Source organism: Ahaetulla prasina, chromosome 11, assembly GCF_028640845.1.
Source record: "Ahaetulla prasina isolate Xishuangbanna chromosome 11, ASM2864084v1, whole genome shotgun sequence".
Classification (NCBI taxonomy): domain Eukaryota; kingdom Metazoa; phylum Chordata; class Lepidosauria; order Squamata; family Colubridae; genus Ahaetulla; species Ahaetulla prasina.
Genome location: NC_080549.1, coordinates 14973199 through 14993880, shown reverse-complemented (window position 1 = coordinate 14993880; position 20682 = coordinate 14973199). Strand labels below are relative to the sequence as shown.

The window sequence follows — 20682 nt, the reverse complement described above, 5'->3', positions numbered from 1 at the left end:
ACCCCAATAAAACATAGTACCCCAATTTAAAATTATTAAAATTCAGATTTCAGAATTTAAAAGTTAAAAATTAAGAATTAAGCCAGTCCCGCTTGGATGAATAAATACGTTTTCAATTCACGGCGAAAGGTCCGAAGGTCAGGGAGTAGCAGACATGACTGCTGCTCTTTAAAAATTATGATTTAAATCGTTAATTTAAATCAAGCCTTTTTTACTAGTGATTTAAATCAAACCCGCCCTGTTAAGACACTATCCTGAAACAATGTTTTCTCTCAAACAAGATTCATTATGAAGATGTTGGGAGAAAAATAATACACTGACACTTAGCAAATGCATCAGTAATGCTTTGATATAGTTAAAGCCGAGGCAGTGCCCCATAAAAACACACAATGAGAATTCATGAAGCAATTTTAAGCTTTCCTGTTAGTCATTTGCCAAATGAATGAATACTTGGTACAGTTGGACAGTTTGTATTTGTTTCCTGGCCATTGGGCTAAGTGGTTTTCTTTTTGACCCAGAAATGTTAATAACACTTAATTGTAGCCAGATGGACTTAATAAGTAGGTATAACTACTACTTGCTTGAAATGCTTTGTGAATGAGCTCACTGGTCATCACCTGCAATAGAATGGAGACTTTAAACAAGAATGGTTATACAACCTCTGCTTGCTTTTTTATCCTGCCATCCTTCCTGAAATAACAGCTGAAACTTAAGAGATGGACCAGCTGGTACTCGGAGTGTTTTCAAAGGGTCATCAGACAGTAGAAGTTAAGTCAGACAATGTGTAAACAGATGTTGAACAGGCACACCATAAAATGTTTTTGCCCAATCAGAACGCATCCTGAAAAAATGGCTATTAAATTAGAAGTATTACTGGGTGTTTACTTGTAAAATAAAGGCTGGCTGGAATTTGATTTCAGATTTTCAAAGCATTCTGTAAACACACAACACCAGAGATGGGCTGCTATCGGTTCGCCTGAACCGGTAGTTTCAACCAGCAACTGGACCCACCCATCCACTCTGGCGCTATCCTGCCCTATATAATCGCCATGTTTTTGATGCCGCATGCGCTCTCACATTTTTGGTTCTTGGCGAACCGGTTGTTACAGTATGTGACGTCCACCTCTGCTTAACATAATTTTGTTTAACCAAATACAAGGTTATGGGCAAAATTATATTTATTTTTATTTATTTGCATTTATATCCCACCCTTCTCCGAAGACTCAGGGCGGCTTACACTATGTTAGCAATAATCTTCATCCTATTTGTATATTTATATACAAAGTCAACTTATTGCCCCCAACAATCTGGGTCCTCATTTTACCTACCTTATAAAGGATGGAAGGCTGAGTCAACCTTAGACCTAGTGGGACTAGAACCTGCAGTAATTGCAAGCAGCTGTGTTAATAACAGACTGTCTTAGCAGTCTGAGCCACAGAGGCCCCATATCACTTTGGACCACTTTTATATTTCGCCCTGGGGGTAATACATCTATCCAGTTTGGTGGCAATGGTCCTGAAATTGCTTGCCACTGCTGCCTTCCGACATTCCCATTCTAGCTGATGGAGTCTCCAATCCAAGTACTGTACAACCTGCCACAACCTCAGCAGTCAAGCTCAAAGAGCTACTGCCACCACATGAAGCTCATAGCAATGTGGAAGTTCTTCGATAAGAGCTCAGCATAAGCTTTGAAATAAATCCACTGATTTCATTTTTCTACTTTTCGGATCCCGGTTTCTCCAGGATTTAAAAAAAAGCAGTGTAGCTGTCAAGAAGGTATTTGACGAGAAAAAAAACCAATATCAATTGTCTGCAGTTAAGTACATTTATTTAAAGAGATTTAAATTTATTTTACAATAATGCATCAGTGCATCATTTTATTAAAAGAGGAGGAAGCAGTTTACATAAAGGCATTCAAAATGATAGAAAATTAACCACTGCTATTGACATTTCTTTTTTAAAACATGCACAGTTAATTCAGTGTTGGCTTGTTCCTGCAAAGACATTTGAAGGGGAAGACCATGACTTGTAGGAAACAAGGATAGGTGCACCAGTTTTACTCTCTGCAGTATGCTGAGGAGAGCGAGCAGAGACTCCTTGGAAAACTAGGATGAGATCATAAAATGCCAACAACTGGGTGAAGATTTAAGAATCTCCCTATTTTAAGATTTGTCCTTTACATTATGCACGAATGGGAAGGGGGAGGTTTAAAGTCTTTCACAAGTAATTTACGGCAGTTTGAGATTAAAAATTGGTTTTCAAATACTTCATGCTTCTCTATAACTTTTCCCTTGGAAATCAGTAGCTTGGGGAGAAATCCCACTCGGATAACACCTGCCTCTTGTGTTTTTTGAGCTAGGCCACAATTGCTCCACCATGCTCAAAAGAGAAGAGGGCAGTCACTAAATCTTGCACAGGGCGTGATCCTTTGGAGGCGCTAAAACATCTTTTAGACACACCTCGGGAGTTGAAGCCAGAGCGAAGTACCATACAGTTGGAAAGGACATTCCAAACCAGGCGAGAAGACGAACCCAAGACACAAAAAAAATTACGAAATAGCAGCAATGTTTACAGCAACGTTAATACTATACATTTACCAGTCGCTCAAGTTGCAAAGCAGAACCTCTTCACTCGCCCGGCGAAAGGGCTGCAAAAGGAAGCTTCGAAGGGAGAAAAAGCCACAGCCTGTCATGAGTTTTAAGAAAGGCACTGCAGGAAAAAGCTGTTTTTAGTAAAAAAAAAAAAAAGCTGATCGCATCTCTGGGCCGGGTCTGTGAACAAGAACTCGGTTCGACTTCAGCGGTCACCACTCACCTCTTCCCAACCCCACTAAGGTCTACGGGGCCTTCAGCTCCCCCCAACCTGCTCCACCAAGTAAAGTGCAAAGCATGAGGATGCAAATACTTAAAAGATACCTCCCGTTGGTCCATTGCCCTCCACTCTCCCTTCACCGGAAGTCCTGCTGTTTCGGGAGAGAAAAACATCCACTGGGTTTTTGAAGGAGCATACCTTACAAGGTGATAAGGCAAAAAAGACTCTTGAGTGTCCTGGAAGGATGAAGAGTGTGAAAAGTCCACAATTTCGATGACATACATTCCTGTGCGCGCGTTGTGTGCTTTCATGGGATGGATTGGCTCGGGCGGCTATTTCTTCACGCAGATTGGCCAGGAGAGACCCCCGCAGGCAGCTGACACAATGATGTAAATGATGACCTGGGGTGGGTGGGGGGAGAGAAAGAAAACATTTAGTGACTTTAGCGTCCTCCGCGTATCGCTGCAGGAAGAAAATCCGTAGGGCTAGTCGCCTGAGCGTGCAACTGCACTGCAGCAGAAAAGCCGCCTATTTTTCCACGTTCAAATGGATGTCCTTCCCGTAAGGGGAATAGATCTCTTGCGGCCCATTAATTCATTGATAGGCCCAGCACAAGGATAAAAGGACATAAGATTTCCCTTTTATAGCCACGCAGAGTTCTTCCCCTTCGTATCGGGGGAGGAAAAAAAACCCCCCACAAACTTACGATGGATATGATGGCAACTATGATGGTGAGCTTGAGGTTCTTCATGCACATTGCTCGGGCCAAGTTCCTACTGGTTGTTTTGAAAGTGACGGACTGGAAGGGGAAAAAGCACAGGAGAGGATTGAATGCGGACCGCACCCAACATTTCAACAGCCTATTTGGGAGACATTATCAGTTCCTCCCCACCAAAGGGATCCCTGTGTTAACTGTTGTTTTAATTCATATTTTCAGTGATCATCTGGAATGCCTTTTCAATTTTTTTTTAAGTCTCCTATCCAAATACCGTATTTTTTCGGAGTATAAGACACACTTTTTCCCCCCTCCTAAAAGAGGCTGAAAATTTGGGTGCGCCTTATACTCCAAATGTAGACCCGCCCAACCGCCGGCCCCCACCCTTTGGTCTCCGCGCGTCCTCTTCCTGGCTGCAGAGATTGCCACCGACAATGGCTTGTGTTTTTGGGCTCCGTGTGTCGCGTTTTCAGCCTCCAAAGGCTCCATTTGAGAGCCCTTCAAGGCTGCGGGGATCGCCAAAGCATATCGCTGCCAATTGCCGCCTGAAAACGCAACACGTCTGGAGGCTGAAAACGCTACACGCAATGCCCAAAACCCAGAACAGCTGCTGCCTTCTCTTATCCCTTCTGTGCTTTGCCTGCTATTCTAATTGCTGCTCCCTCCGACGATCAGCTGTGCTTTCGAAGCTGTTTTTTAGCCCCAACCTCAAAACCATGTTTTGAGCGAACTAATGTGCTGAAGCTGACCAGGGTAAGCACTAACCAGATGAATACCTGGTAGCCAGAATTCCCACCACCACCACCTATTTTCCTCCCCAAAAACCAAGGTGCGTCTTATACTCCAAAAAATACGGTACTATATTTGACCTTCAAGATCACAGCAGAAGTAACCACACTGCCCTCTGCTGGTAGGTTCTTGACTAGGCTTTGCTGACATTCAGAACACAGGTAGTCCTCACTTAATGCAGGGGTCTGCAAACTTGGCTCTTTTAAGACTTGTGGACCTCAACTCCCAGAAGAGTTGAAGTCCACAAGTCTTAAAAGAGCCAAGTTTGCAGACCCCTGACTTAAGGACTTTAATTGGGACAACTCACTAATCTGCATGGTCATCAAGCAAAATATCACGTGACTGCCTAACAGCAGCAGTCCTGGCAATCCTACGCAGTTCCTAGGGAGAAACCTAGGAATGGTTTCAAGCCATCCAGGACAATGGATCCAAGCCATTGTCAGAAGGCAAAGGACTGTTCTCACTTCAACCCCTCTGCCCCATCTCTCTCCTTTTGGGCTGCCCTGTCTGCCACCAGACCGGGTGCTGTGAGGCATGAGGGGCAGTTATAAATGCAGACAGACCCAAATGTTGTTCACGTGAGTGCAGGGAAATGCAACAGCTAGGACTACAAGGACTGGTTGTAAGTTCATTCAGCAGTCATAACTTCAAACGGTTGCTGACTGAATGGACGTTAAGCGAGGAATACCCGTATTCCCAATTGCTGATTTTTATAGGCAATGTTATTCCCAAGAAACAGCTGCCTTTGCCGATGCTAGACTGGTTAATTTCTTTCTGCGAGGTCAGAAGATTGCCAACCAGCACATCGGTGGTAGTATTCAGCCGGGGTAGCGATGGCTGCGGGAGGCTCCACCCACCCACCCAGACGTTATCACGTCCCGTTTTTGAGGCTCTGCACATGCGCAGAAGGTCCTGCGCACGCACAGAGGTGGGGCGTGCGCTCACATTTGTGAACTGGTCGCGAAGGTAAGTGAATACCAGCCCTGCAGCACATGTTAATTTTGCTCTGCAAAGAGAAATATTTGGCTAGGTAAATAGAATGCTAATGAAGAAACATCTGGCTTTACTGTCTCAAATACCAACTTTAGAAGACGCTTTCCAAAACAATGTGCTCTACTTTTTAAAATGCAGCTGGTTCGAGACGACTTGCCTTGTATTCATCTCCCCCCCCCCCCACCAATCCTGCAGGCCTCTCCCTTAAGACACAGCTGATCCTAAAGAAGTCACCCCACCATCTTCAGAACTTACCGAATCCACAAGATTTTCTGTTTTGTCTATCAGCAGTTCCAGCTTTTCTCCTCTTTGAGCGACGAGATCTTGGGATGAAAGGGAGAGCAATTGTAAGAATCCCAATGGAGCAGCAGCCCTCCCACAGCGTTTCCCTAAATCACAGAAACTGAATAATAGCATTGTACTGTCTTCTGTTTCTGGCCCAGGTACTTGATTTAATTATATTTGGAGCAGGTTCCTTAATTAAGAGTTTGGGAGTCTGAGGCATCCCTTAGAAGCTCATAGAGGATCCAGCAGATTGGGAATCTAAGATACCCCTGTGGGTATCAAGCAGGAACAGAAGAAAAGTAACGCAAATTACTTTTGTTCCACCCAATCTTTTTTCCCCCTAAATAAGTTGAAATGCAGTCCACCCGCTTCCTGTCCCTTTCCCGCTAAGTATCATCTTGTGCCATATCCGTCATCGGACATTGGCGATCATGTTGGCGATCCTATTTTTACCAACAGCTGCACGGAAAAATGCTGCTGAGTTTTGTCCAAACCAGTCCCTTAGATTTGTAAGCCATGGTGTTTTTCTTCTGCCTGGACCTTGTTTGCCTTCAATCTTTCCCTGGAAGATTAAGTGAAGTATGGCATATTTTTCCAGGTGTCGCATCCCATGTCCGAAATATTCTAATTTTTGTTTTTTAATGGCTTTGATGGCTTTCCCAGGCGGCTTATCACCACCTCATTTTTGATTTTATCAACCCAGCTTCTACGTAACAGCCGCCTGTAAATCCACATTTCAGATGCTTCTAGTTCTCTTCAAGTGGCTTTCCGTCAGAGACCAACTCTCCACTCCACAAAGCATCATCCCTTTGCCAAATACATCTACAGTGGTGTCTAGGGGTTCAAATACACCTTTGTCACCCGTACCTATATTACGGACCATGATCCCTTTGAGTTCGTCCACCTGAGCCTGGGTCTCTACCATCTGGTCAGGACCTTTGTTCTCAGAGTGATATTTCTAAATGGAAGAAGAACAGAGGAAAACTAAATGCTTCAGAAAACCAAAGATCTGAATAAGCAGCAGAGACGAAACTTGGGGAGGGTATTTGTAAACCAGGTCTAGCTAAACAAGCAAACAAAAACCCTAACTGTATAATGGTGCAATCTGGCGATGCACCAGCACAACAAAGCATCCAGGAAATAAAATAAAATTCTGTTTTGTTGTTGTTGTTGCCGTAAGTGACATTTGCACAGAGACCTGAATCGCCATAGTGGCTAGATGACCTAAGTACCATATTTTTCAGAGTATAAGACACACCATTTTTCCCCAAAAAAGAGGGTTAAAATCTGGGTGCATCTTATACTCCGAATGTAGCCCTGTCCAGCTTCTCAAAGGAGGTTTCAGAGGCTGAAAAAAGCATCAGAAATGAAGCTTCAGAAAAGAAGCCTCCAAACAGAGCTTCAGAAAAGAAGCCTCCAAACAGAGCTTCAGAAAAGAAGCTCCCAAACAGAGCTTTAGAGGCTTTTTTTCTGAAGCTGTTTCAAAAGTTTCAGAGGCAGAAAAAAAAGCAAAAAAAAACCCCAAGGCACAGAGCTCACAACCAAGGAACCTGTTGCTAAAATTCACCTCTGGGAACAGCTGATTGGGGGTATTCCCGGAGGCCGATCCAGCTGCCAATCAGCTTTTTTCTTATTTTCCTCCCCAAAAACTAAGGTGCGTCTTATACTTCGGTGTGTCTTATACTCCAAAAAAATACGGTAAGTTTAGAAGCCTGGAAAGAGAGCATTGAAGGAAGGCAGGATAGAAGTCCTCAACAGCTACAAAGCTACCTTGTAGAACAGAGGTGTCAAACTCCATCCCATCGTGGGCCATGTGTTTGCAATTGGGGGGGCTGGGGGGCGTGGCCTGGTAGTTGTGGCCAACTGGGTGGGGTGGGCCAGGGTTGGGGTGCCACAGGCCAGTCCTTCGCTGTCTCCAGGACAGTTGCAGGACAACTCTGGGCCTATCATGAACCAGATCTGGTCTGCGGGCCGCATTTCGACACCCCTGTTGTAGAATATTGAGCAGAGTTGGAGACAACTGAATGATGGTTCAACTTTAAACAGCAATACCCGTTCGGCAGCAGAAACAGCAAATGGTGAGCTCATCTTCGCGTACAAGTGTTTTAAGTAAACTAAAATAATCAACAATTCCTTCCGTTTTATGGTTTCTGACATAGTCAGCCTTGCCCTTTTCAAGGAAAGCTACAAGGATCCTATTTAGGATGAGCGTACCCGTTTTCCTATGAGCGGTTTTAAAAGAGGCAACAACAATAACGCAACCTCAAAAACCATCCTCCTGGGCTTAAAGACAACTGACCACCCGGTTTTAACTCAACACAGCCTGTCATCGGAAGATTAGAAGGTCAACGTTCAGCTCCAGAAGAGGCAGGTGTGCTTCCCCCAAAAGGAAGGATCTTCGCAACGACGGCACAGGATCTCACCAGCTGCGCGGCCAAAACACTGGAGAACTCGCTGTTCATGGCGTAGGGCAGTGCGGTCTGTGCTCGAGATCCATAGGTGGTTTGAAACCTCTTCTTAATTTCGTTCAGAAACGTGAAAGCCCGGGAACGCTCGAAGTTCTGAAAAGAGAGAACAAACAGACAAGTGTTCAATGGAACACGAACATAGCTTGGGACGCTATCCAGCCCTTGCTTATCAATGGAGACCGAGTGGAGCAAGTGGCCAGTTTTAAGTTTCTGGGTGTTATCATAGAAGAGAAGCTGACCTGGGGCGCTCACATTGCACTGGTCAAAAGGGCCCAGCAGAGATTATACTACCTGGGACTTCTCAGGAAACAACAACTGAATGAAAAACTGCTGGTGGCCTTCTACCGCTGCACCATAGAGAATATTTTAACTTACTGCACTTGTGTATGGTTTGCCAATTGCATCAGGATAGATAGGACAGCGCTCCAGAGGGTCAACGTCATTGTCCAGAGGGTCATTGTTTGCCGTCTCCCCTCCTTGGAGCTCCCACTGCCTTAAGAAAGTTCAAAACGTGCTTAAAGATCCATCTCATTCTGGCACCCTTTTTTTTTTGAACTATTACCATCTGGCAGACGGTACCGGTCAATACTTGTTTATTCAAGTGGGACTGGCTTAACTTTTTAACTTTTTAAATTTTTTGAATTTTAATAATTTTAACTGGAGTATTTTATTTTTGGGGTCAAATTTGACGGTTTTAATTTTCGGCCAATTATATAATATGTTATTTTAACTGTTGTTTTAATTTGTATATTGCACTGTTTTAATCTGGCTGTACACCGCCCTGAGTCCTTCGAGAGAAGGGCGGTATAAAAATCTAAATAATAAATAAAAATAAAATAAATAAAAACAAGGACAAATAAGCTGAAAAACAGCTTCTATCCCAGGGCAATAACCATATTGAATTCTATGGTATAGTGCAATATCAGGTTTTCAATTTCAATTATATAGAATGTAAAGGATGTATATCTGTGTTTTTATTTTTATAATTATAATGTACACTGAAGAGGGCATTTAATTTCATTGTACGATGTGCAATGACAGTAAAGTAAAGTAAATTAAGCTAAACTAAACTATTTTCTGCAGAAAGATAAAGTAGACAGTGAATGACTAGAAAGGACAGAAATAGATCTAAGAACTGTATCTAAGCAGGAAGTAGCAGGGACAGATAATGAAGTTATTAATGTCAGAACTGCCACCTTTCACCTGCGTTTCACGCTTGCTATCTCCCAGTCTGAATTCTGCGGGGAGGGAGTGGGATCAGGGGGTAAGACCAACGACTCACCTTCTAGAGACACAATGGCAGCCGGACCTTCAGCACGGGAATCTACTTTGATGCATGCTTGCTATTGGCTGCCATAGTAACGGGGAGGAGAGGGCACGGCATTAGAGTTGGGGAAGTGAGCTGGTGAGGTGTAGTCCCATGTGAACTAAAAGGGAGGGTTGCTCTCAAGAATTACTATATCGCTGAGCAGTTATTTACACCCTTGACAAGGCCAACTGTCCTGGAACTTCAGATGGGCGAAATACCTGAAGGTGAGCTTCACACATTATCATACTGGACGTTGATTAGACACTCAGCAAGGGTCCCAGGAGTTGGGGGTGCGGTGTTGGGAAAACTTTCAACCTGTAACCTTTGCGTGGTTTGAATCACATCTTGCCTTGCTTTCGCTGCGATCATTTCAAACTCAATAAAAGTACTCCTTCTCTCTCTCAATGGAGTTGGGGTTTGTTTTTTTCTTGGGTTTTGAACAGAGGCAGGCCTGACAGACAATTTCAAGGTCACCCAGCTGGGAACCGCATGCAGCTCCCCACCACCCAGTCTTAAGCGGAAGAGACCGTTCAAATGATTGGACAATGGGGGGAACCAGCAATGCGAAGGGACAAGGGGGAAAAAAGTTAACAGGGAAAGCTTTGTTGAGTGAAACTCAATTCTAGCTTTGCTATACTGTAACCCACTTGGCCTTTAGTAAAGTAAACCTTTCACACCAAATTGAGTCAAGGGTCATCCTTGCTTAAGGGACCGAGACTGAAATTACTCTGCTAACAGCAAAGCCGTTTTCAGTCCGCCATTGTTTCTTGGAAGGAAATATACTCATCACAACGAAAGGATACAAAAACAGACATTTTCAGCACAGCCATATCCCAAGGGTAAAAGTAAAGGTTCCCCTTGCACATATGTGCTAGTCGTTCCCGACTCTAGGGGGCGGTGCTCATCTCAGTTTCAAAGCCGAAGAGCCAGCGCTATCCGAAGACATCTCCACGGTCTTGTGGCCGGCATGACTCAACGCCAAAGGCGCACGGAACGCTGTTACCTTCCCACCAAAGGTGGTCCCTATTTTTTCTACTTGCATTTTTTACGTGACTTTGAATTGCTAGGTTGGCAGAAGCTGGGACGTAACGGGAGCTCATTCCGTTACGTAGAACTAGGGATTCGAACCGCTGACCTTTCGATCGACAAGCTCAGCGTCTTAGCCACTAAGCTACCGCGTCCCCTTATCCCAAGGGTATACCACGGTATTTGCCTGTTTCCAGCAACCCACCTTTAGAGAGAGTAAAATTTTACCAGTTTTGCAATTCCCCATGGCAGCTTTCTCAGTACTTACATCATCTGTGATGCAGAGGTATATAATCCGGTCCTGACAGATGTAGTGGAACAGGTAACTGAGGGGAAAACAAGACACCAAATACATTTTCTGAGTCGTGGTATAAGCATTCCAAGATTATTTGCACATCAGATGAAACGGACATGCAAACCCTTCTCTTTCCTGCTCTCCTCCCCGGCCCAGCAGCCCAATGGCTCTTTTCATTTCACCCTGTTATCGGGTTTCCGTCGATTTTTGTTCTTTCCTTTCCTTTCCCCAGAAAATACTCACTTTCCGTGCGAGTAAGTGAGCTTGTTGTTTTCGGAAGGTATCTTGGCCAGGATCTGCTCGGTAACCTCCAGGAAGTTCCCTCCACACCATGCATGCTTGGCCAGGATGGTGGAGCCCCGGGCTACAACAGCAAACAGGATCGCCATAGCTGGAGGCTGGCTGTGGGGACAGGAGACACAGAATGAAGATGCTTCTTCACAGATCAAAGCAGGACTGCAGCGTAAGACAGTAACACAAGCCTACTTCTTGAAAAAGCTTACCACTACCTTAGCTGAACCTCTAAGCACATGTTGTGGTCCGCCAGCAGCCTGCGGAGTTGGCAACGGAGTCAGACAGCGATGAGGCTGAGGAAGAACGTGGGCCAGTCCTGGAGGCTGGGGAAAGCCCGGATGTGGGCTCTCGTCAGAGGCAGAGATGGGGCCAGGGCTATCGGGGAGTGATGTGCGGACTCCAGAGCCTCCAGAGGCTGATAGTAGTGAGGCAGAGGAACAGGAGGAGCCTGTTCCTAATGCACGTATGAGAAGAGCTGCCAGAAGGCAAGAGCAGCTCAAGCAAAGAGGACGACTCGGGAGTAGGACCAAGAGATGATTGGCCCCTCCCATAAGGCTTAAAAGACCAGCAACGGCGTTTGGGCTTTTTGCCGGAAAACAACGTTGATAGCTTTGTCTTGTTGCATTTGTTTTGTATTGGTTCTTCTGAATTTTTGCCAAGAAAGGCAGTTTGCCTAATTGGATCAAGGTTGGAGATAGGACTGAGGAATTGTGTTGCTTTAATTTAGTTGGACTACGCTGAGAATTAATTCTCAGCTGTTCTAATAAAGTTTGTTTGTTTTTACACTGACTTGAGTTTCCTACTACCTACTTGGGCCTGGGTCACAACAGCATGAGGTATCTTTCAGAACCAGCTCCTTGCCCAGCTTATGGTCATTAGCCACGGTCCTATCTGTTTTTTAAAAGGGAGACCCTAGTCTAGTAGAAAATTACAGACCAATCTCACTGTCTTGCGTCACCTGTAAAGTCATGGAATCAATCATAAACCAATCCATCACCCTCCACTTAGAAACAAACAACCTCCTTTCTAATAAGCAGTTCGGTTTCAGAAAAAAAATCTGTCCTGTAATCTGCAACTCCTACACTGCAGAAACATTTGGACCGCTCATCTTGACCAGGGTGAAGCGATAGATGCAATTTACATAGACTTCTGCAAAGCCTTTGATTCAGTGGTACACAACAAGCTACTGCTGAAATTTAGTTGTTACGGCATCTCTGGACCCCTGCACAAGTAGATAGCCACATTCCGGTCAAACAGGCAGCCAATGGTCAAAATAGGGAGGGCCCTATCAAATCCAGTACCAGTTAATAGCGGCGTCCCCCAAGGCAGTGTCTTAGGACTCACACTTGTTCTGCTTTATATCAACAGCACTGGTTACTTGTGGCCTTCCGGGTGCGCTTCAAGGTTCTGGTAACTATCTTCAAAGCACTCCATGGCATAGGGCCGGGTTATTTACGGGACCGTCTGCTGCTACCGAATACCTCTCACCGACCCGTGCACTCTCACGAGAGGGACTCCTCAGGGTGCCATCGGCCAGGCAGTGCCGGCTGGCGACACCCAGGGGAAGGGCCTTCTCTGTGGGGGCCCCCACCCTCTGGAACGAACTTCCCCCAGGACTCCGCCAACTTCCTGACCTTCGAACCTTCCGCCGTGAGCTTAAAATATATCTATTTATTTGCGCAGGACTGGACTAGATTTTTAAATTTAAATTGGTTTTAATGGGGATTTTATTATGTATATTGTTATTTTTAATTATTCGGCCATTTGTAATAAGTTTTTTAATGGATGTTTTATTTTGTATTTATATGTATATTTTTATCTGGCTGTGAACCGCCCTGAGTCCCTAGGGAGATAGGGCGGTATGAAAATACGAAAAATAAATAAATAAATAAATAAACAACCTATGTGATCACATTAAAGGCAACTGTGTCCTCTTCGCCGATGACGTAAAATTATTTAACACCACCAACAATGCTGATTTATGTGTATTTTCTTCCTTTGTTTATGTTCATACTTATACTTGCTACCTTGTACATGTTTGACAAAGAAATAAATAAATAGGTACCTGCCCCTATCATGTATACAGCTGGAAAAGGCAAAAACAACCCTATGCAGAAATTCTATGAGAAGACCAATTTTCCTCCCCAATTTTCAAAATCCATGGAAAAGCACAGTCCTATTCGACTATAATCAACAGGCTCATTTTAAATATGCTTCTGTCTTATCAGTGACTTGTAAAGGCATCTAAAACATGTGCACTCCCAAAAGATACAGTAGCCCTTGACTTATAACCATTCATTTAGTGACCGTCAAAGTTACGACAGCATGGAGAAAAAGTGACATGTTTTTTGCACTTACAACTGTTGCAGCATCCCCACAGTTATGTATCAAAATTCAGATGCTAGGCAACTGACTCATATTTATGACGGTTGCAGCGCCCCAGGGTCGTGTGATCGCCTCGGGCGACCTTCTGACCAGCCAAGTCAATGGGGAAGCCAGATTCAGAGATTCGCTTAACGGTGGCAGGAAAGGGGGCAAAACTCACTTCACCACCAGTTTTGGTGAGCAATAGAAACGCCAGGCTCAATTGTGGACGTAAATCGAGGTTATGAACAGGTCTTGCAGGATACACTGCATTGCTGGAATAAGTAGAGAGGAGAGGAGAAGAAGTAGATAATTAAACTGGCAGCTGCTTCAACTGAAATGCAGGCCGGAGATCAAAGTATAAGGCAATGTCCTAACAGGTACATTCCACTCTTGTCTGTTTTGGTTACATGCCATGTCAGTGGCAGCAACAGTAGCTCTGAATGTCCACGTTCTCTACAAGAGGTCAGATCACTCCTTCAAGTAATCTAAGAGCAGCTGCCACATTGCTTTAAAGGACAATTTTAGCCACAGGCCATTACATGAGATTTACAAGAGGGCAAGATGCAAGATTATCTAGTCCCATGATGGTTAACCTATGGCACACGTGCTGGAAATGGCACGCAAGCCATCTCTCCGGGCATGCCAACCATCGCCCGTTGCTCTTCGAGGTTCCGAAACTGGAACAGCAGCTCCCTGGCGCACATATGTGCGCTGGGAAGTTGAGCTTTCAGTTTCTGGTGCACGCATCCACGCCAGTCAGCTAGTCTTCGCGCGCATGCGCGGCAGAAACTGGAAGACCAGGTGACTGGTGCGCATGTGCACGCCAGAAACCGGAAGCTCAGCTACCTGGCACGCATGCTACTCTTCCGGTTTCCGGTGCTCCTTCGTGTGCGCACCAGGGAGTTGCGTTTCTGGTTTCCGGAGCTCCCCCACGCGCTCCCATTTCAGCACTCAGTGCTGAAAAGATTCGCCAACCCTGATCTAGTCAGTGTTCACTGAGTTAATATTATTAAAATACTTGTTCATGTTAAGGGGAGAAATTCCCTTTAAAACTGACCGCCCTGTTCCTCAAGTGTTGATTTTTCGGTTTTACGACTGTGATGACTAAAGTAGCTACACAAACATCTTCGGATGTGGATAACGTAACTAGTAACAGTTATCTTTGTCTTTACAGGGCCAGCAGGTTGGACCTGTTTACCTGGCCAAGTGAATATAAGAGATAATTAACAAAGCAGGGGTCTCCTACCCCTGGTCCTTGGACTGGTACCGGTCCACGCAAACAACAAAGCCACATCCACGGGATGCAGGCAACCCACAAAACCATGCCTCCCCTCTGGTCCGTGGAAAAAAAAAAACTCCCTCCATAGAACCAGTCTCTGGTACCCAAAAGGCTGGAGGCCACTGCCATAAGGCAGATGCTCAGTCTGGGAACAACAATACGTACAGATTCCCTAGTAGGGACCTGGTGGTTATCTCCCATCATTGTTTCAAATCTTAGGCCTATAACCGTGAAGTCGTATTACCTAGGAAAGGGGCTCTCCCATGGTCCATTTGCAGCCCATTGTACCGTGAAATGAACGCAAAGTTTCTAAGGGCTTATCGGATCTAAAATCATGCAAGAAAAAGAAAACGTAATCTCTCAATTCCACAGGGTAATTCAATACGAAGTACATCCATGCACGGGAAAAAAATATTGCTGCGGTTAAGTCACCGAATGTAGATTTCCAGATCTTCAAAAACTTTGGTTAACCAGAGATTTACCCTCACTCAAGTGTACTTCATTAACCTGCTGTAATTAATTCAAACTCATGAGTGGCCAAATCTTTTTTTAAAAACTTTTTATTGTTTTATTGTGATACACAATCTGATAAACACACAACATACAACATATAAATGTCTCCTATTTTTAAACAACGTTTCTTAGTGGTCTTCTTTCGCTTTTATACCTCCCCCCCCAATATCTCATTTATTATTTTATTTTCTTTCTTATCCCATTTTCTTTATATTAAATTATCTAATACTAATAGCTTTATTTTTCTACATTCTTATATATTTATTATTTACATATTGTGCATTTCTAATTTCTCCCCTTTATTTTTTTCCCTTTATTTCTAGTCTCAAGCCATTCGTACCATTTGTTCCAGATTATATAATAATCTGTCTCTTCTTTCTCTTTAATTTCTTTTGTTAACTTTTTTTTTTAATTTGAATTTATATCCCGCCCTTCTCCGAAGATTCAGGGCGGCTTACATTGTGTTAAGCAATAGTCTTCATTCTATTTGTATATTTATATACAAAGACAACTTTTATTGCCCCCAACAATCTGGGTCCTCATTTTACCTACCTTATAAAGGATGGAAGGCTGAGTCAGCCTTGGGCCTGGTGGGACTTGAACTTGCAGTAATTACAAGCAGCTGTGTTAATAACAGACAGACTTAGCCTGCTGAGCCACCAGAGGCACATTCTAAAACTTTCCCTATTACTTCTTCATCTGTTGATGTCTTTTCCTGTTTCCAATTTTGTGCGTAAGTTATTCGTGCAGCTGTTATAATGTGTAAGATCAGATATTTTACAATATGTAAAATAAAATGAGTGGCCAAATCTTATTCTGCTACAGAATAAGGCACTGCAGTGGAAGAAATACAGGTGTGTGTGGGGAGGGGGAAGTGGGGAACAGTGAAAGAATAAACTGCACTATCGGCTTCCATTCCACTTGCCAGTTCCTTCCTAAAAGATAACAGCATTACAACATGCTCAGGAACCACAAGATGAGTTCTTACACATGTCATCCAAATGCTTGGCTTTTTCAGGCTTCCCAGCATAATAGATCAGAGCCCGTTTGCACAACAATATCTCACATATTTGAAATTGTTGCCGTCATCCTGTAAACGTTTAGCAAAGCTGTGTTCCATTTATTTTCTACTCTCTTTTTTTTGGCATACATTTCTGGAAGGGAGTTAGAAAGCCATCACCTGTTGCTGAAGGTGACTAAGCAAAAAAATGTTTTTTCTTCCTTACTTTGACCAAACTTTTTAATGCCTTCCTTACATTGCTGGTTCTATTTGCTTTCATTTTATACCCAACCTGAGCACCAAACTTGTGTTCTTATCTAAATAAGACAATATTCACTCTGTGGAACAAAAGGAGCAATGTGGTTGTTCCTTGAATGTTGCAAACTTTTCCAAAATAAATCCTAGCTGACTCCTCTTCCGAAGGAAAAAAAAAAAAAACTTTCCCTGAGATCTCTCTGTCCCGAAAAATACAGTGAAGAACATGATCTCACTACTATTTTATCAACCCATATCCGTCCCTTTTATCTTGGTGAAAAAAAACTGCAGAAAATTGCAAATTCTGCTCTTCTTCCCCCAATGATGTGCTTTTGATCCCACCCCCTGCAAAACCCCAACCACCTTTTCTATAAAGCTTGCAATTATAACGTAATTGTTATGTTTACTTATTTTATTATTTTTATTTTATTTTTTTTATTTTTTTATTTATTTATTTATATAAATATTTATATTTATATAATTTATATAAATAAAATTTATATAATTTATATAATTTATATAAATAAAAATTATTTATAATTTTATTATTTATTTTATTATTTATTAATTTATTATTATTTTATTTTATTTTATTATGTTAACATAATAAAATAACATAATATAACATCTTTTCTTTTATGTACACTGAGAGCATATGCACCAAGACAAATTCCTTGTGTGTCCAATCACACTTGGCCAATAAAAAATTCTATTCTATTCTATTCTATAACAACATACCATACCATACCATACCAGAGTTGGAAGGGACTTTGGAGGTCTTCTAGTCCAACCCCCTGCCCACGCAGGAAACCCTACACCATTTCAGACAAATGGTTATCCAGCATTTTCTTTAAAAAATCCAGTTTTGGAGCATTCACAACTTCTGCAGGCAAGTTGTTCCACTTATTGACTCTTCTAACTGTCAGGAAATTTCTCCTTAGTTCTAAGTTGCTTCTCTCCTTGATTAGTTTCCACCATTATCATCACTTAAAACAGGGGTCTCCAACCTTGGCAACTGTAAGCCTGGAGGACTTCAACTCCCAGAATTCTTTTTTGGGAGTTTTGGGAGTTGAAGTCCTCCAGGCTTACAGTTGTCTAGGTTGGAACCCCTGGCTTAAAATCACATCCTTACTGAATAGATCTAGGTAGCCTGAAAAAACAGAACCTTCTTTCCCTCCCTCAGGTCAGATTTGACTACAAGACCTTCTGCACCAAGACCAGCTTTCTCATGTTGTGCAAAATGCTACAACTGACCTCCTCCCCAAAACAAACAAACACGTAAGTCATTATGAACATTGTAAGTAATCGCTTTATGTCAACTTTCTTCAATCTGCCACACTTTAGTTGCAGTTGCTTTTGGATTAAAAGGTAAAAGATTTGATGCATAATTTATTAATTATTAAACTTATATGTCACTTGTGCGCCACAACTCTAGAAGGAAGTGAAAAATGAAGTTAAATACAGCAGAAGAATGAAAGATGGTATTGACGATGGGCTGGATGGAAGAGAGTGAAGGGGTCTCCTTCTGTTGTGACCCAGGCCCAAGTAGGTAGTAGTAGGAAAATAGGTAGTAGGAAATAGGTAGGTAATAGGTAGTAGGTAATAGGTAGTCAGTCAGTGAAAAAACAAACAAACTTTATTTGAACAGATAGATAGGGAATAGATAGTGAGTGAGTAGTGAGTGAGTAGGTAGGGAGAGAGTTAGAGAGAGATAGGGAGAGACTGATTGCTTGGATTATTGTAATGCTCTCTACATGGGGCTCCCCTTGAAGTGCACTCGAAGGCTTCAGTTAGTCCAGAATGCAGCTGCGCGGGTGATGGAGGGAGTGTCGCGTACCTCCCATGTAACACCTCTCCTGCGCAGACTGCACTGGCTACCTGTGGCTTTTCGGGTGCACTTTAAGGTTTTGGTTATGACCTTTAAAGCGCTCCATGGCTTAGGGCCTGGGTACTTACGGGACCGTCTGCTGTTACCATATGCCTCCCACCGACCCGTACGCTCTCACAGAGAGGGACTTCTCAGGGTGCCGTCCGCCAAGCAGTGTCGGCTGGCGGCCCCCAGGGGAAGGTCCTTCTCTGTGGGGGCTCCCACACTCTGGAACGAACTTCCCCCGGGTCTGCGCCAAATACCTGACCTTCGGACCTTTCGCCGCGAACTGAAGACACATCTTTTTATTCGCGCGGGGCTGGCTTAAATTTTATGGATTTTATAGTTTTTATTATTAATTTTAAATGGGGTTTTAGTTTCTATATTTTTTAAATTTTTAGGCAAATTATAATAAGTTTTTTAATCTTGCATTTTATATAATATTGTCTTGTCTGTTTTTATTTGCGTCCTTCGGGAGAAGGGCGGTATAAAAATCAAATAAATGAAATGAATGAAATGAAATGATAGATTAGATAGATAAAGTAGGTAGGGAGAGAGGGGGGGAGACATAGAGATATAGATAGATGCAGATGATAAATGATATAGACAGATAAGTGATAGACGGATAGCTATGGACAGATGATAAATGATAGGTATCTAGACATGGATACATTTTTTGGATATAGATCTGGATATATAGATATATCTATATATGGATAGATCTACATTTTTATCCCCCGACATACCTATTAAAAATGTAATACTAACAACAGCCCAACTCACTTCCCATGCTTCTTGTGGTGGGGAAAACACGATAGAACATTATGGATGTTCGCTGCCTCGAGTCAATGATTCCACAGTAAAGCAATACATTTCTTTTTTTTTATAAAAGTGAAATAAATCAACAAACAGTAATAGTAATAATAATAAAACAATAATAAAATATAATAATAATAAAATAACAACAACAACAACAACCTAGGACGCTGGCAGCAACCCGTATAAACCATTAGCACCAGTCAATGGTATTTGTGATGTATTTTTGAATGATTAGTTGACTGAGTTTCATGTTTAATGAATAAATAATAATAATAATGATGATGATGATAATAATAATAATAAGAAGAAGAATAGGAAGAAGAAGAAGAGGAGGAGGAAGAAGAAGAAGAGGAAGGAGGAGGAGGAGGAGGAGAAGAAGAGGAAGAAGAAGAAGAAGAGGAAGAAGAAGGAGGAGGAGGAGGAGAAGGCTAAGAAGAAGAGAGGAGGAGGAGGAGAAGAAGAGAGGAAGAGGCAGAAGAGGAGAAGAAGAGAGGAGGAAGACAAGAAGAAAAGAGAGGAAGAGGAGGAAGGAGAAGGAGAAGGAGAAAAAGAAGAAGAAAGGAGGAGGAGGACAAGAAGAAGAAGAGAGGAAGAGGAAGACAAGAAGAAGAAGAGAGGAAGAGGAGGAAGGAGAAGGAGAAGGAGAAAAAGAAGAAGAAAGGAGGAGGAGGAGAAGAAGAAGAAGAGAGGAAGAGGAACACAAGAAGAAGAAGAAAGGAAGAGGAGGAGAAGGAGAAGAAGGGCAGCAACCCGTATCAACCATTAGCACAGTCAATGGTATTTATGACACATTTTTAAATGTTCGGTTGACTGAGTTTCATGTTTAATGAAAATAATATTATTAATAACAACAACAACAATAATAATAATAAAAAAATTTTTAAAAAACCCAGGACAGCCCTGGGCCCCGTGTGCCAAGCCAGCCTGCCTCCATGGGAGGCCAAGAGCTCTGGCTGAAAGGACGAAGCAAGCGAGACCCCGCAAGGGCAGGGCGGGGAAGGGTTCTCGTTGGGTGAGGGGGGGGATCCGGATTCAAGCCCCTTCCTCGGCCAGGGAAATCGTTTTGGGGGGCGGAGGGGCGTCCTACTTCGCAGGGAGGTTGTTAGGGGTTGGGGGCAAAGCGGGGTCTAAGTCTGCTCTTGGGGGTGATGGGGGGGGTCAGGCCTCCCCAGCGTTGCCATGGCGACAGGGCGTCGACCTGCCGACCGTTGCCGCCTCGTCCAGGGGCGGCAGGAGGGCTTGAAATCGACCCAGAGGACCGGACCCCCCCCAACCCCCCCGACGGCGCCCCCTCCTCAGCTCCGGCTAGGCGCAGGCGCGGAAGGTACCCTTACCTTGCTGGGCGCCCCGCCGGGAGACCCGTTTCGCCGCCCCTCCCCCCCCCGCTCGGTTCTCCGTTCGCGTCTTTCGCCGAAGAAAACCAAGGCCACGTGAGCTTCCGCCGCAAGGCCGCCAAGGTTTCTGGGAAACAGAGTCCGGCCTCAAAGCGACGGAAGCCCGAGGCGGGACCCGCGTTGCTTGCTGGGAGGCGTAGTTCTTTCGCGCGGAGGGAAAAAGGGAAGTGAAGGCGGAAGTAGACACCGATTGGACGATTGGG

At 43.6% G+C, this 20682-nt stretch overlaps 1 protein-coding gene across 1 annotated transcript; it reads right to left on the bottom strand.

Moving 5' to 3' along the window:
- Positions 1–1177: 1177 nt before the first annotated feature.
- Positions 1178–20525, bottom strand: VAMP7 (vesicle associated membrane protein 7). Its single transcript, XM_058196852.1, has 8 exons — positions 20420–20525; positions 10935–11093; positions 10665–10722; positions 8017–8154; positions 6461–6551; positions 5564–5631; positions 3518–3610; positions 1178–3212 (listed from the first exon to the last, which is right to left on the bottom strand). The coding sequence occupies exons 2-8, from the start codon at positions 11078–11080 to the stop codon at positions 3144–3146; spliced, it is 663 nt and encodes a 220-aa protein (XP_058052835.1). The 5' UTR covers positions 11081–11093; positions 20420–20525; the 3' UTR covers positions 1178–3143.
- Positions 20526–20682: the final 157 nt, after the last annotated feature.

Excerpts from the sequence above, each read along its gene's own strand:
- VAMP7 (XM_058196852.1), bottom strand. The coding sequence starts at position 11,080 with ATGGCGATCCTGTTTGCTGTTGTAGCCCGGGGCTCCACCATCCTGGCC. Across the intron at positions 5,632-6,460 it reads GATCATGGTCCGTAATATAG|ATCTCGTCGCTCAAAGAGGA; the intron begins GTACGGGTGACA and ends TTTCATCCCAAG. Across the intron at positions 3,213-3,517 it reads TAGTTGCCATCATATCCATC|GTCATCATTTACATCATTGT; the intron begins GTAAGTTTGTGG and ends CACCCACCCCAG.